Source organism: Microtus ochrogaster, chromosome 7, assembly GCF_000317375.1.
Source record: "Microtus ochrogaster isolate Prairie Vole_2 chromosome 7, MicOch1.0, whole genome shotgun sequence".
Taxonomy (NCBI): domain Eukaryota; kingdom Metazoa; phylum Chordata; class Mammalia; order Rodentia; family Cricetidae; genus Microtus; species Microtus ochrogaster.
This window is the reverse complement of record NC_022014.1, coordinates 72,268,632-72,283,470: the sequence shown is the minus strand read 5'-3', so window position 1 is coordinate 72,283,470 and position 14,839 is coordinate 72,268,632. Positions and strand designations below refer to the sequence as shown.

At 46.4% G+C, this 14,839-nt stretch overlaps 1 protein-coding gene across 1 annotated transcript; it reads right to left on the bottom strand.

Annotated features, from left to right (window-relative positions):
* Nucleotides 1–7,552: 7,552 nt before the first annotated feature.
* Nucleotides 7,553–9,203, bottom strand: LOC101998124 (peptidyl-prolyl cis-trans isomerase A-like). The gene is made up of 2 exons (XM_013347609.2): nt 8,929–9,203; nt 7,553–8,294 (listed from the first exon to the last, which is right to left on the bottom strand). Exons 1-2 carry the CDS (start codon nt 9,201–9,203, stop codon nt 7,667–7,669), a joined length of 903 nt encoding a protein of 300 aa, XP_013203063.2. The 3' UTR covers nt 7,553–7,666.
* Nucleotides 9,204–14,839: the final 5,636 nt, after the last annotated feature.

Below are 14,839 nucleotides of genomic sequence, written 5' to 3'. Positions count from 1 at the left end.
TGGCCCCGAGCTCTATCTTTTCATTCTATTTGCAGTAGAGTCAGGGCATCTATGAAAGGAACATTGGCCAGGGACCCCTTCAGGCCGGGGAGCTCTGAGGCTGCTGCGTAGGCCGCAGTCCCTCCAGACGCCAGGAGGGGGGTGTCTTGTGCTGCAGAAGTCCATGCAGTTGGGTAGCTTGTCTTCTTAGAGGCTCTCCTGTCTTCTCTTGGCTGGACCGACTCCATCCTGACAAATGTGTGGCATTTGCTCCCTGACAGCCCGCAGATCAGTTTGCCACAATAATCAACTCTGCCCTAGGCTGCGCCACCCAGGCCTTTTTGACTTAGAAGTCAGCCGAACTGTGAGATGTCTTGAAATGGGTTCACTCATCACCCTGCCGGGCCATGGGCATAGGATGGGGGCGCGTTTACACAGATGCCGGCATCCTGGCACTCTGAGCAGGTGTCCGCTAACCCCTCTCAGACCACCCTCCTGGGAAAGAGCCCCCTCCCTGGTTTTGAGGGATGATAGGTCAGTCTTTGGAGTGGCCTGTAGGGAAGTATGCTACCTGCCTGTCATGCACCAGCTAGCGGGCCTGGGAGGTCCTGAGCAGATGCTGGGGACAGAACACCGGCTTTGGCTGACATGGGGAACTTTATACAACACTGCCCTGATTTGTCGTGACGACCCTGAGGTACTCCGGTGCGTCTCAGTTACACACAGGAAACAGGCTCAGATTGATGGCAGGCCTTGCCAAAGGTCACCAAAGCAGCAGGTGGCAGAGAGGTGGCCTGCTTGGAGGCTCGCTGAGCCCTGGCCCACGCTGGTGAATCTGCCCCACCTGCACAAACAGATGGACCCTCGGAGGCTGGAGAAATATCCAGCCCCCATAAATGCTTTTTAAAAAAAATAAAATAATAAAATAAAAAAGGACTTTCCCTATGTACTTCTACTGCTGTTGTCTTTTTAATTTCTTCCAACAGATCCCTGCTGGCATGAGCAGGAGAGACCCTGGACCTGAATATCAACCATTTTAGGCAGCTCCCTTCAGGGAGTCCCTCCTTCAGCTACCCCTGTTCCCCACCCCCACCCCACCCCCACACTAGGCTTCATGACTTTCATTTAAACCCTGAAGGGAGGGAACTCGTCTTTAGCAGACAGAAACGTGATCAAATGATTACCCTTTAGAATACACAGGAAGGTTGCCACTTGCCCATTGGTTCTATGTCTTGGTGCTTCTAGAAGCTTCCATCTGTTTGCCTTTCATATGGAGTAGGGGGAGGGTGTCCGAAGATTCCTCGATATGTGATATTTTACTGTCAAATGTTTGTGGAGGAGCAACAAGATGATTCAGCCGGCAATTCAACGGTTACCAGAGCTGATGACTCAAGTCCAGTCCCCAGGTCCCACATGGTCAAAGGAGAGAACAAACTCCCCAAAGTTATCCTCTGACCGCAACAAATGTGCCAGGGTTCATGTGGATGGAGTACACTGTAAATAACTAAATAAAATGTAATTTTTAAAAAGTGTGGAAAATTATATTCAGTCTAAGGTATCTTCCCTTTCTTTTAATTGTAGTAAAATACACATTGTGGGAACCCTCGCCATTGTAACCATTCATGGCTGTGCAATTCCACAGTGGTAAGCACATACATGTCATTATACACACGTCTCCCTCACCTACCTCCTCATCCTGCATAACGGACGCTCTGTGCCCAGTAAACACTGGCCCCTGCGTTCCCACCTCCCCATGCTAAGCCCTCCGGCAGCCACCACTCTCCTCTCCTCCTTGTCTATTAGAATCAGACTGCACGGATCTCGTGTGCATAGAATCAGGCTCGTCTTTTCTGTGACTGGCTTATTTCATTCAGCAGAATGTCTTCAGTATTTATCCATGTTGTAGCCTGTGTCTGGATTTCCTTTCTGTTCGAGGCTGAGTAGTATCCCACCGTGTGTCTGTATCTTATTTTGGTAGCCGCTCAACTCTCTCTTTCTTTTATAGTTTTGAGACAGAGTCCTACTCTGTAACTCGCTCAGGGTGGCCTCAAACTCACTAAATAGCCCAAGCTGATTTCAAAGTCACAGCGGTCCTTCTGCCCAAGGTTCCAAACGAGCTTGGACTATAGGAATAACCTGCCATGCCTTGCTTATCTTTTTTTTTTAATGAAATATATTGTTGTTTACTTAATTAAATGCTTTATTAATGCTGTAATATAGGCTTGGAATTCATAATCTTATCTTTAAGGACCAGGTAGTAAATACTTTAGGTTTCACAGACGGTTTGGCTTCTGTGGTAGTCAAACAACTGAGCAACTGCAATGTGGCAACATAGTTACCCCGGAGTATATGCAAATGAACGGGTAGGGCTGCATAACAATAAAAATTTATTTACAAAAGATGGCAGTGGGCTGGAGTCAGCCCAAGGTCAGTGATCTTCAGAGCTTGTGTAGGAAATAAAAGCAGTGAACGGTGTAGAACACAAGCTTTAGTGTCAGGGGTGAGGTTTTCTTCAGTTCACTAAGAATATGCCACTGGTTTGATAGAGACATGTAATCACAGTACTCAGAATGCTGAGGCAAGAATAGTGTAGGTTTGAGGCTAGCCTAGGCTACACAGTAAGACATCCCTTCCCCCAATGCCTTAAAACAAGCGTTCTGCTTCTCAGTGGCCATGTATTACCTGGGGCTCTTGAGTGGCATACTCTATCCAGGACCACTCACCTGGTCCTCAGGACCCAGAACGAAGTCTGACTCCTCTGGCTGAATTTCTCCAACAAGACTGACTGAGTCTTCAGGGGCCCAGCCCCTCCATTTCAAGTTGACCCTTAGTTGAGGGCTTTAGTTCTTCTATCATCCCAGGTGGGGCCATGTGGTGAGGGAGGTCATTGAATGTCCAGACGCTGTGAGTATCTGAAGCCTGCTGTCATTCTGTCCCAATACGATCTTTGCACTTGCTTGCAAACTCTCCATTCTTTCTTGGAAGGAGGTTTTACTCAAGACCCTTGACATTTACCTGCCCCAGAGAAACTGACTCTGAGCCAAAATTTTAGACCTTTGCATTTGATGCCTGATATCTCAGAGTAGGAAATGAGAATTTGGATGCCGGATAAATTATACGACCTCCAAGTCAAGGTTCTGAAGGGTGATTTTTCTCTTATCATTCTATTTAGAGTCTAAAGACAATTTTAAAAATGACTTTTTTGAGGAATAATTCATATACAATAAACTACACATAAAGTCTACAATTAGACAAATTTTGACAATGTATACTTTATATGAGTGCACTTATGCAAGCGTGTGTGCCATAAAACTCAACGTATTAACTCTGTCTATCTATCTATCTATCTATCTATCTATCTATCTATCTATCTATCTATCTATCTATCTATCCATCCATCCTTGAGAACTCAATGTACTAGTCAGAATAATCAAGTATTTACCTTTTAAAGTTTTCAAGCTGCACAACCCACAGAATCCCAGTTTTTCTGTGTCTCTGTCATTTCTTCATTCCCTTTTCATCTGAGTCAGGTTTCCTGAATACAGCGCCTCTGTTCTGGAGACCCTGTTGAAAGCCAGGTTTCACCTTTACAGTTTTACACACAGTTCATCCAGGGGCTCCATGCAGAGAAATGGTCTCTGACACGTTGACTTTCTGGAGCCATGACCCAAGTCTCCTTGCGCTTGCATCTTGCATGCCTCCAAAGCCAGTACCTGGTGGATGCCATCAAGCTCTGCTGCCAGCTTGAGATGCAGCTTGGTTGGTCCCTTGGAAGACAGTTGTAGCAGCCTTTGAGAGTCTTCCTGGGAGAATCTGAGGAAACATTTCCTGCTTGAACAAAACAAACTGAAGGTGTTGTCTGTTTAAGTATTCTTTTTGTAAATAAAGGTATTTTTTTTCAAGTGATTTATACCTGGAACTTTCGGTGGATGAGGTCTTTCTTTTTCCTATATCCCAGTGCAGAGTGTGAGATGAAAAATTAATTGCACTAATTTTAACAATTATGCTGCTTGGCTTGAGCCAGCATTGTGCCTGCAACTTTAACCTTGTTCACACAGTTTTCCTCACCAAACCGCCCAATTTTCACATCTCTCTGGTCTACGTTCTCATTTGAATTCTCACTATACGTAAAATTCATTAAATTCGCCGAGCAGTAACCATGCCACTGCCTGGATGTTACGCTGTGTTGGAAATTTCTTCTGCCAAATGACTTTTCCTATTGCATTTTATTTCAGCTTTACCCAGACTTTAAGGATATGTGCAGAACATTGCCAGATTGTTTTCCCAGAATGTGGCACAAATGGCCAGTAGTCCAAATCCCTGACAGGGTCCTGGATTTCCTTTGAAACCTCCTGAGCTTGGCCTTCACTTCCTACATTTCTCTTGACGTTCTAGTCATCCACACTCCCACGGGAGTGACTCACCGAGCGCTGCTTCTAGCTTATTAGGACTTCACTGGCCTTCTTCTCCAAACTTTTCTGCATTCTTGCCCAAAAACAGTTCCAAAGGCCCAGGAACCACATGGCGAGGTGTATCCTAGCAACTACCTCCATTCTCAGCATCATTTGGGGGCTATTCGTTTTCTTGTCATGGAGGAAGGATGTACGGAGTATATTCCATCATGGAGGGAGGGGTAGTGGTGGGTAGTTTCATGGTGTTAGGAACATGTGGCAGCTGGTTACATGAAGCTAGTAGCCAGAACACCAGGGAGTCTAGGTTGGAGCCAGGGCTGGATCATAATTCACAAGGCTTACTTTATATGAACTGCTTCCTCCAGCTCGACCCCACCTCCTAAGGGTTCACAATCTCCCCCATAGCTCAACCAACTGGTTGCTCAAACACATAGGGCTGTGGGAGACATTTTGCATTTAAACCATAACTACAATTGATCAATATTTGCAAAAGAGGTATTGAATCTCTGATTACAATGATGATTTGTGCATTTTCTTTTTATACTTCTGTTAGATTTTGCTTCATGTATTTTGAATCTCTGTTATTAGGAGAATAAATGTTCTGAATTGTTATATCTTCTTGGGATAGTAGTTGATCCTTTTATCATTAAAAAAATGGTCATGTTTGTCCCTGGTTTATGGCTTATAAGACATCATTCTGGTTGCCGATGTCTGCTTTGACCATTGAGATGACAGGTGACCCGGATGAGTCTGAGTCATTGTGGGAGGTTAAGTGACAGCGGTACCCAGTCTACCCTGATGGACTCTGCAACCTACCATCTCCCTTCTACACCCTGTGCTTTCCCCAAGGATGGAGTTAGTGGAGGCCACATGCTTAGGCAGCTAGAGTGAGAGTTAGGGGTCCAGGATGTGAGATATCATGGGTTATCACCAGACATGTGCCCTAACGTGCTGAAGACCCAGGGTGGCAAAGGAATCATGGTGAGCTTGTCTAGACTCTAAATATAGATTTTAAGAGACAAATTTGGAAGCATGGCCCAGACGGTTCAGTATGTTCTAAGATGGTGTTGAAAAGAATCTACTGTACAGGGGCGATGTCCTAGGTTTACAGTTTCCTGACTAATTTCATCATAAAGTTAATTGCCTTTGCTTTGGCTTTGAAGCCCAAAGACTCCCTTGGCACAAGACTCCCTCCTAGGCACACACCCAGACTCCTGGCAGGAAGTAATGACTCAATATCCAAGTACCAGGGCTCCTTGATTCATTCTCCAAATGGTTACTTCTGCCTGGCCAGGAGCTGGACTCTCCCTCTGCAGGGGGTGATGTCAGGATGAGCCATTCTGCCAACTCCACACTGGTGCCTTCCGAAGCCAATGCTTGGGCGTTGTTACTTCCAACCCCTCTTCTGAGAGGTTGTTGCTTCCTCCCTCAAATCCACCCTCTGTGTAGTAGGAGTTCTGCCAACTCCTCCAGATGGCTTAACCTGTGTTATTGCTACCTTCGGACTCGATCTCATTCTCTCTACAACGCAGAGAGCCAGGCAATAGTACACACTATTTCTCTATGGAGGGAGACGCTAAGGGTTGCTGAGGATAAGGGAGCTGTGTAAGGACCCGCAGCAAGGAAGTCTACGGCCAGACTACAAATCTGAGTCATTTGATTCTAGGTAGAGGGCTGGTTCCATTACTTTATACAAGTTTGTATTCATTTCCTAGGCCCGCCATAACAAACCACCACAAGGCTTAAACCAACAAGAATTTATTCTTTCAGTGCTCTGGAGGCCAGACGCCCAAAAATCAAAGCACTGGCAAATTAAACCAAGGAGACTCTGTTCCGCACATCTCTCCAAGCCTCTGGTGACCACTGGCCCTTGCGCATTGGCTCATAGAGGCATTTTGATAATCCCTCTCTCTGTCTAAACACGAGCCTTTTCACGATCTTTGACAATAATGAAGGAAGTTGGATGGAAAGGTGATCTAAAGTGGAAGAAAGACTTTGAGTCCAGAGCTTCTGGGTGGCGGTCCAGGCCAGGTAATCCTCCTTCTTATACTTAAGCTTCCCTATGTATAAATGGAAGACAGCAATGATCTTCCTACAAGGCTCTGTCAGACTTAAGTCTATGTGAAGCGCTTCATCCAATACCTAGCAAGAACCCAATTAACATTATTTATCAACATCTACAATTGGTCCTAGGCCACACATGGCACTTTCTTTCTATGGTAACAACACCTCTGTCTATGGGCCCACAGCCTTGTAAGCTCAGATTTTTACCCCTGGCCCATTCGCTCTTCAAATTTCAGCCACTCTGGTTTCTTGGTGGTGCCTGCTTGTGCCCATGGACTTTCAACTATGGTTTTCTTTACTTGGCCAGCTCCCCTGGGCATCTCTGCCTGTCCTGCTGCTCAGTTTATTCTCTTCTCTTAAAGATTGCTCCATTTGAGGCTTCTCATGCTATCCCTACTTAAAAGGCCACCTTTGTCCTTTTATGTTTCTTTCGGCTCCATGAATCATCTTTATCTTAAGACTCATCATTGATACATATGTTTATCTATCTGATTATTTATGCATGTCTCCTTCCTTTAGGACACAAGCTCCCTGGGACGGTGGCTCATCACCCAATCTTTCAAGCCTGCAATACTGACTAGCAGATAGAGGTTATTTTGATAACTTTTTGTTGGTTGAAGGAAGGAAGGAAGGAATCTTATTGATCTAGTCCACTTGGTAGTGAGGTCTATATTTGCAATGATGTGTTATCCCCCCCCATTTGTGTGCATAGTCGTGTATGTGCAGGTGCACAAATGTGTCATTGTAGATGTAGGTGAGAGGTCAACCTTGAGTACCATCCTCAGGTGCCATCTATCTTTGCTGTTTTTTTTTTAAAAGATAGATTTCTCATTTACATGGGGCTCACCCACTAGACTAAACTGGCTGTGGAGTGGGCCTCAGGATCCACCTGCCTCCACTTGCCCAATGCTTGGATTCAACGCATGCCACCACGCCAATGGTGGGTTCCAGATATTGAACTCAGGTCCCGGTCCAAAGACTAGGACTTTGCACCTCCCTGGTCCTTTTTTTTTTCTTACTTAGTTTTTATTCATAATCATAAACTTAACTCTGCAATCCAGCTAGACTTGAACGGGAATGAGGAAAATATGGAACCCAAAGAACTTCAGTGAGAGCAGATTACAGGGTACTGCGAGCAGATGGAGCTGGGGTGCTCTCCTGAGCTACAGAAGGAATGGTCTGGTGGGTAAGAAGCCCGCAAGTCAAAAGAATTAGAGTTGTCCACAGTCGGAAATGGTGATCTTCTTGCTGGTCTTGCCATTCCTGGACCCAAAACGCTCCATGGCTTCCACAATGTTCATGCCTTCTTTCACCTTCCCAAAGACCACATGTTTGCCATCCAGCCACTCAGTCTTGGTGATGCAGATAAAAAACTGGGAACCGTTTGTGTTTGGTCCAGCATTTGCCATGGACAAGATGCCAGGACCTGTATGCTTCAGGATGAAGTTCTCATCCTCAAATTTTTCTCCGTAGATGGATCTGCGGCCAGTGCCATTATGGCGTGTGAAGTCACCACCCTGGCACATGAATCCTGGAATAATCCTGTGAAAGGAAGAACCCTTATATCCAAATCCTTTCTCTCCAGTGCTCAGAGCACGAAAGTTTTCTGCTGTCTTTGGAACTTTGTCTGCAAACAGCTCGAAGGAGACGTGGCCCAAGGGCTCGCCATCGGCCGAGATGTCAAAGAACACGGTGGGGTTGACAATGGCTGCAGCAAGCGTCGAGAGGGGACAGCGGTGTCTGCAAAGCGGTCTCCTTTTTTTTTTGAGGAAGTGATTTAACAGGTGTTTAGCAAAGCACAGCCATGCGAGGTCTTGCCGGATGCCCTGCCAGTGGAGACTAAGGGGGAGGCGACCGTGGGCATCAACTACACATGCATTGTGACACAGTACCCGTGCCCCTCTCCCCATTTACCTTTACAGCTGGAGAAGGGGCTCAGAGACGGTTGCCCGTGACCACACGGTTTATAATGGGGAGCTAGAGCCCCGTTTTCACCACCTCAAGCTGGGGTGTCCTTGAACTTTGATTTCCAGGATAGGAAAATATGGGTAGAGATGGAATTTGCCCCCCATCAAGGGTCTCCATGAGAATTCCTCCCGCCTTGGCTGCCAGAAGGGGATCTTGCCCTCTGGAATTCTCGGCAAGCGTCATGAGATGTGCCCAGACCCTCCTGTCACTGACCTTGAGGAAGTGTCTTCAGAAACGCTTTTCAACTAAAATCTCCTGCGGCTCATGGGCACCCACATCTTAAATCCTGTCGGCAGAGCCCGCTCATATTTGACATTCTTTCTCCAAGTTTCTGACCCCAGCATTCTGCAGCAAAGCTGTCTTCTGTGCACCCACCTCTGTGTTTAGGGAGCACGGGCAGGGAGGGACAGGGGTGCCCACCTCTGTGTTTGGGGAGCACTAGGGAGGGAGGGGCAAAAGCGCCCACTTCTGTGTTTAGGGAGCATGGGGTGGAGGGCAGGAGTACCACAGATAAGGAGACTTCAGCCACTCAACTGGAGACAGGAGCAGAGATTCTTCTGCAGCTTGTTGAAGAAAGTTCATCTCCAGGAACATTCCTGAAGTTTCCATGAGGTGTTCAGCGGGAGGGAGGGTTCCTTCTAGAGATGTCTTCAGTAAGAAGCCACAGGATTGTGGCTCAGTATATTCTAGTCCAACTTCAGGGGCAATTGGTTCATCTCTTAGGCCTGCAGTCATTTTCTCATTATGGGTGGGTCTGCTCTCAGACCTCAGGACCCCCATCGTGGATTTCTGAGTCCATCCAGTGTAGCTTGGCACTTCACCAGAGAAAGGAAGAAGTCAGGACCAGCGGACAACTCGCCCCTTCATGCCCAGCTGGAATGTCTGTCTCACTTTCTCTGTACATTTGTACCCAGACCTGGGTTCAGATCTTGCCTCTACTCTGAAGTCTTCTCAGGTTGGAGCCGTTCTGGAGAGATCATGTATTGTCAGTGGGCACACTGCTGGGCAACCTGACTGAAAAGGCATAGCACCCATTTCTGGGTTCCCTTCTCTTCCCTGCACTGTCCTGAGCCTGCATCTCACCAACAAAATATCAGCATTTTCTTAACTGCTGCAGACTTTGCTTTCTAGGAGGCCTCATCTAAAATAGAGGTCAAGTAAGATTAGCAACCAACGAGCTTTTCCCCTACTCCCTGCTTGGAAGGAGGGGGTCACAGTGAACTTAGCCTTGTTAAAGGCTCTGAGAAGTTCTGCACTGGGAAACAAAACTCAAACCTATCTTTAAACACAGCACAGACAAACATTCATTGAATGCTCACTCTGTAGGAAGTATGATCCCGGACTCCTAACACATACTGGCTTTGTTAAAAACTCCCCCTATAATCATCTGGGGTAAGAATGGCTGTTTTTCCACTTTGCAAGCAGGGAAACTGAGTCACAGGGTTCCTCAGCAACTTGTGACACAGAGAGCAAGGGTTGGGGGCTTCTTTATTTTTATTGAGAAAAGATCTCACAATGAGAGCTCAGCTCGGGGTCTTTCTGCTTGAGCCTCTCTCCTGAGGGCTGGGATGACAGGCGTGTGCTACAGTGTAAGGGAAGAGAGCATCTAATCTGTGAGTCTGGCTTCAGACTCAGCTAGTGAGCATCTCACTTGACCTCGGAAATGCCCTTTTTTATGATGGTTGCTTTAAATCGGGTCACCTGTTAATATCAACTGAGCTGGCTCTATTGGAAATGGTTTGTTCTAGGTTTATCTCGGTTTCCTGCAGAGCTGGCCGTACAACAGGCATTGATCTTTCTGCCTTTGTTTACCCGATTGCTTTATGAACTAACAGTTTTACATTATGATCAATATTTGCAGGAATGAGAGGAGGGACAGTTTGTGTGTGTGTGTGTGTGTGTGTGTGTGTGTGTGGGTGGGTGTGTGTGGTGTGTGAATCCTGGCACTCTAGTACAATACCCTCCTGCCGAGGTCAGAGGACAACTTTACGGAGTGTTAGCCAGTCAGGAGTCTCCTACCACCATGTACGATTCAGGGACCCAATTCAGGACGTCAGGCTGTCATGACAAAGTGCTCTTACCTGCCGAGCCACCTGGCCCCTCATCTTAACAAAATAACCCTAGATAGACATTCAATTCCAATTTCTTGGTTGTGCTCCCCAGTTGAAAGTGAGAGACTCTTTTCTGGTACATGTCTGGTCGTCAGCTGCTTGACTTCTGAGTCCAGCCATGGCCAAGAAAGACGATGTGACAAGAAAATATGGCGCCTTATCTCCCGGAGTGTAGCTGCTGTGCACAGTTATATAGGCTGTGGGCTTTCCAACCGCAGGCTGTCCTGTTCCCATCGCTCTCCATCAAACGGTTGCCCTGCACAGGAGCCCAAGTGTACGGCAATTGCCAAGTTGAAGTTGGGTGGGGTGGTGTGAGGGTAATTGCAGGACTGTAATCATTACGGACACAATCTGGCTTATCTGAGTGGCTCTGGGTGTAGCCCTGTGCCATATCACGAAGCACCAGGAAGTTCTGACAGTGGCGCCTGGAAGCCTGCCTTGTCTGAGGCGGCTTCTTGAGGGAGTGTCTGCAGAGGCATCGCCCTGGCTACAGGGCCCTGATCATCCTCTAGCGTGGTGGGGAGCATTGACTTCCCTGGTGACATGGATAACCCTTATCACTCCTTGTGGAGTGTCTGTCCTGTGCACACCTCATCTCTACCCGCAAGAGGCCAATAGCACCGTTCACTTTAAAGTATGAGCACCCTAACTGTCCCCATGGTTCCCAGGGGCTGAAGCTGTTCAGGCGTGAAAGGCAATGCTATAGAGGTTAGCACCCTCTGTTCTGTGGCTAGTAGTCACACGTGGGTCAGATCTGGTCCAGCCTGAGATGGCTGTTCTAAGAACAAAACACACACAGACTTTGGTCAGGCAGTCTGAAGATATATGAAATACATCTCAGAGACAATCTTAAAGCATTGATCCCTTATTGAGACACTATTTTTGCATCTACTGGACTAATTCAAGTATTCTACAACGGTCATTTCATCTGTTTCTTTCTATGGTTTTGTGTGTTGAGGTGTGTTTAGGTGGGGATGTGTGGGCATGCGTGTTCCTTTGTGTGTGTGTCGCCTGAGGAGGCCAGAGTTGGATTCCCTGGAGCTGGAGTCAGTGGCATTTATGAACTACAACTGTTCCACATGGTTGGTGGGAAGCAAACTTATGCGGGTGTGAGGAACTGAGCTCAGGTCCTCTGCAAGAGCAGGACATGATTGTTACCATTGTGTAATCGCTTCAATCCCACCTTGTCTTTTACCCTTTGAGTCAGGGTCTCTCATTGGCTCAAAACATCATATGGAAGAGAAAGAGCAGAAGGTTATCCTTATGAAAGTGTGTATGTGAGGGTGTGTGCATGTGTGTGTGTGCTTGTGTGCGTGTATGTGTGCGTGTGTGTGTGTGCATGTGTGCACATGTGTGGTGTATGTGCATGTGCATGAGTGCGTATGTGCAAGTGTGTGTGTGAGTGTGTGCATGTGTGCGTGTGTGTGTGTGTGCGTGTATGTGTGCATGTGTGCATGAGTGTATGCGTGTGTATGTGTGTGTGTGAGTGTGTGCGTGTGTTCGTGTATGTGTGCGTGTGTGCGTATGTGCACATGTGTGTGAGTGTGTGCATGTGTGCACATGTGTGGTTATGTGCATGTGCATGAGTGCGTATGTGCACGTGTGTGTGTGTGTGCGTATGTGTGTGTGGTGCGTGTGTGTGACTCATCACACACTGGAAATCAGCCTGCCTCTGTCTCAGCAGGACTGGATTGTAAGCCCATACCATCATGCCTAGACTTTCGTTTCTATGTAGGTCTTGGGTATGGAACCTGTGTCCTCATTCTTTCAAGACGACACTTCATTGAGGCATCCTTCCAATTCTTTTTTACTTTGTGTTAATGTGGCACTGGAAGGTTCAGATGACACCTCCATGCTCCTACATGGTGAACAATAGCCTTGATGGACAGGTTGTTGTGTCCCCGCTGCCATTCAGCCTCTGAGCACTCCGTGTCTTTCCGGCGGCACTCCACTGACAAACCTTAGTCCCCGTTTTCCTTTCAGAAGTACCTCACGTTTGAAATTTTATCCTATTCAAAACACCAGGGAGGAGCAGTCAACAGGCCTTTCCCTCCGAACTGATTGGACACCATGTAGGCCCGCCCTATGGGCACCCAAATTTCTGTGACAGCTGGTTACACAGTCCTACTGTGTGACTTCCCTAGAGCTGCCCCCACGAGGTATTCGGCCCTGCTCTTGGCTTCTGTCTCTTCCTCTGGAAAACTCTGGGTTTGGTGCGCGGATTCCATTAAACCTCCATCAAAAAGAGGCATCCGTTGCGCTCTCCTGATGCACAAAGGAAGCCCGGTTGGGTCCTCACCACTTAGTACAAGCAGCCTACAGCCAGGGCTGTGGCATTTGGAGACCTACCTTCACCTCCTCTTCCAATCATATGGGTCCCTATCCTTTCATTGGCCCACCCATTCTCTCGTTTCTACCTGTCAAACCCATGAAGACCTCTTAAAGTCCCTCCTCAGAGGCAGAAAGATTGTAAGAGCCAGAGACGATGGATGAGCAGTGTCTTCCAAACATAAGACTGACGTCCATATGAACCCATGGAGACTGTGGCAGTCTGTACAAGGCCTGCGTAGTCGACGTCCCAACACTGAGTGGGGGATGTGAACATGGATTCCCAGCTCTACCCGAGAAGCTAAATGCAATTGATACCTCTGGATTATGGGAAAACCAGTTTTCTCAAATGGAGTCTCAGTGGACAATATTAACCATAGCCCAAGGCAGGCCTCATGGCAGGGAGTACTTGGCCAAGACAAAATGATTTTTTTGTAGGCCTGGAGAGATGGCTCAGCCGTTAAAGGCTAGGCTCACAACCAAACATATAAGAGTTCGGTTCCCAGCACCCTTGGCTATCCCTCCAGGTAGCAAAAAAAAATTATATTTTTGTAAACTTTTTGTCTCATTTTGCTTTGTTTGGGATTTTTTTTTTGTCTTTGGTCTTGCACTTGTTTATTTTGATTTCTGTTTTTGTTGTATGTGTTTGTTTCTTGTTTTTGTTTATTTGTTGGTTAGTTGGTTCTAAATATAAACACAGAAAAAGAGCGTAAGGTTTGGTGGGTAGGGAGAAGGGGAGGATCCTGGAGAAGCTGGGAGAGGGAAAAACACATGATCAAAATATATTGCATAAAATATTTTTTTTCAATAAAAACCAAAATCTCTCCTCCTCCTAGAAGCCTTTCCAGTTGTCATGGTGACTTAGACAACTGTAATTGAGAATGTCTTGAGGAAAATCATGAGTGCTGGCTTTCCTTTGCTCCCCATGTCCTTGTGAAGGGTCTTTCTGTGTTCTAGATCTACAAAGAGCTTTGCAAAGTCTCAGTAATGGGACTGATTTTTTTTTTTTTTTTTTTGGATTTTCGAGACAGGGTTTCTCTGTGGCTTTGGAGCCTGTCCTGGAACTAGCTCTGTAGACCAGGTTGGTCTAGAACTCACAGAGATCCGCCTGCCTCTGCCTCCCGAGTGCTGGGATTAAAGGCGTGCGCCACCACCGCCCGGCTCCGATTTATTTTTTTATTGATTTTATTGATCTCTAGATTTTTCTCTGCTCCCCTCCCTGCCTCTCCCGTCCCCTTCAGTCCTCTCCCAAGGTCCCCATGCTCCCAATTTTCTCAGGAGATCTTGTCCTTTTCTACTTCCCATGTAGATTAGATCTCTGTATGTCTCTCTTAGGGTCCTTTTTGTTGTCTAGGTTCTCTGGGATTGTGATTTGTAGGCTGGTTTTCTTTATTTTATGTTTAAAAACCACTTATGAGTGAGTATATATGATCATTATCTTTCTGCGTCTGGGTTACCTCACTCAATATGATGTTTTCTAGCTCCATTCATTTGCCTGCAAATTTGAAGATGTCATTATTTTTTTCTGCTGTGTAGTTCTCTATTGTGTAAATGTATCACATTTTCCTCATCCATTCTTCAGTTGAGGAACATTTAGGTTGTTTCCAGGTTCTGGCTATGACAAACAATGATGCTATGAACATAGTTGAGCACATGTCCTGTGGCACGATTGAGCATCCTTTTGATATATACCCAAAAGTGGTAATGCTGGGTCTTGAGGAAGTTTGTTTCCTAATTTTCTGAGAAATCACCATACTGATATCCAAAGGGGCTGTACCATCTTGCATTCCCACCAGCAATGCAGAGTGTTCCTGCCCAGCATAAGTTGTCATCAGTGTTTTTGATCTTGGCCATTCTCACAGGTGTAAGATGGAATCTCAGAGTTGTTTTGATTTTCATTTCTCTGATGGCTAAGGATGTTGAGCATTTCCTTAAGTGTCTTTCAGTCATTTTATTTATTTATTTTTTTGCTTTTTT

Coding starts and splice junctions, on each gene's coding strand:
- LOC101998124 (XM_013347609.2), bottom strand. CDS start 9,203: ATGGGGGTCCTGAGGTCTGAGAGCAGACCCACCCATAATGAGAAAATG. Junction 8,295..8,928: donor CTGAAGTCTCCTTATCTGTG/GTACTCCTGCCC, acceptor CCTCCCCCTTAG/TCTCCACTGGCAGGGCATCC.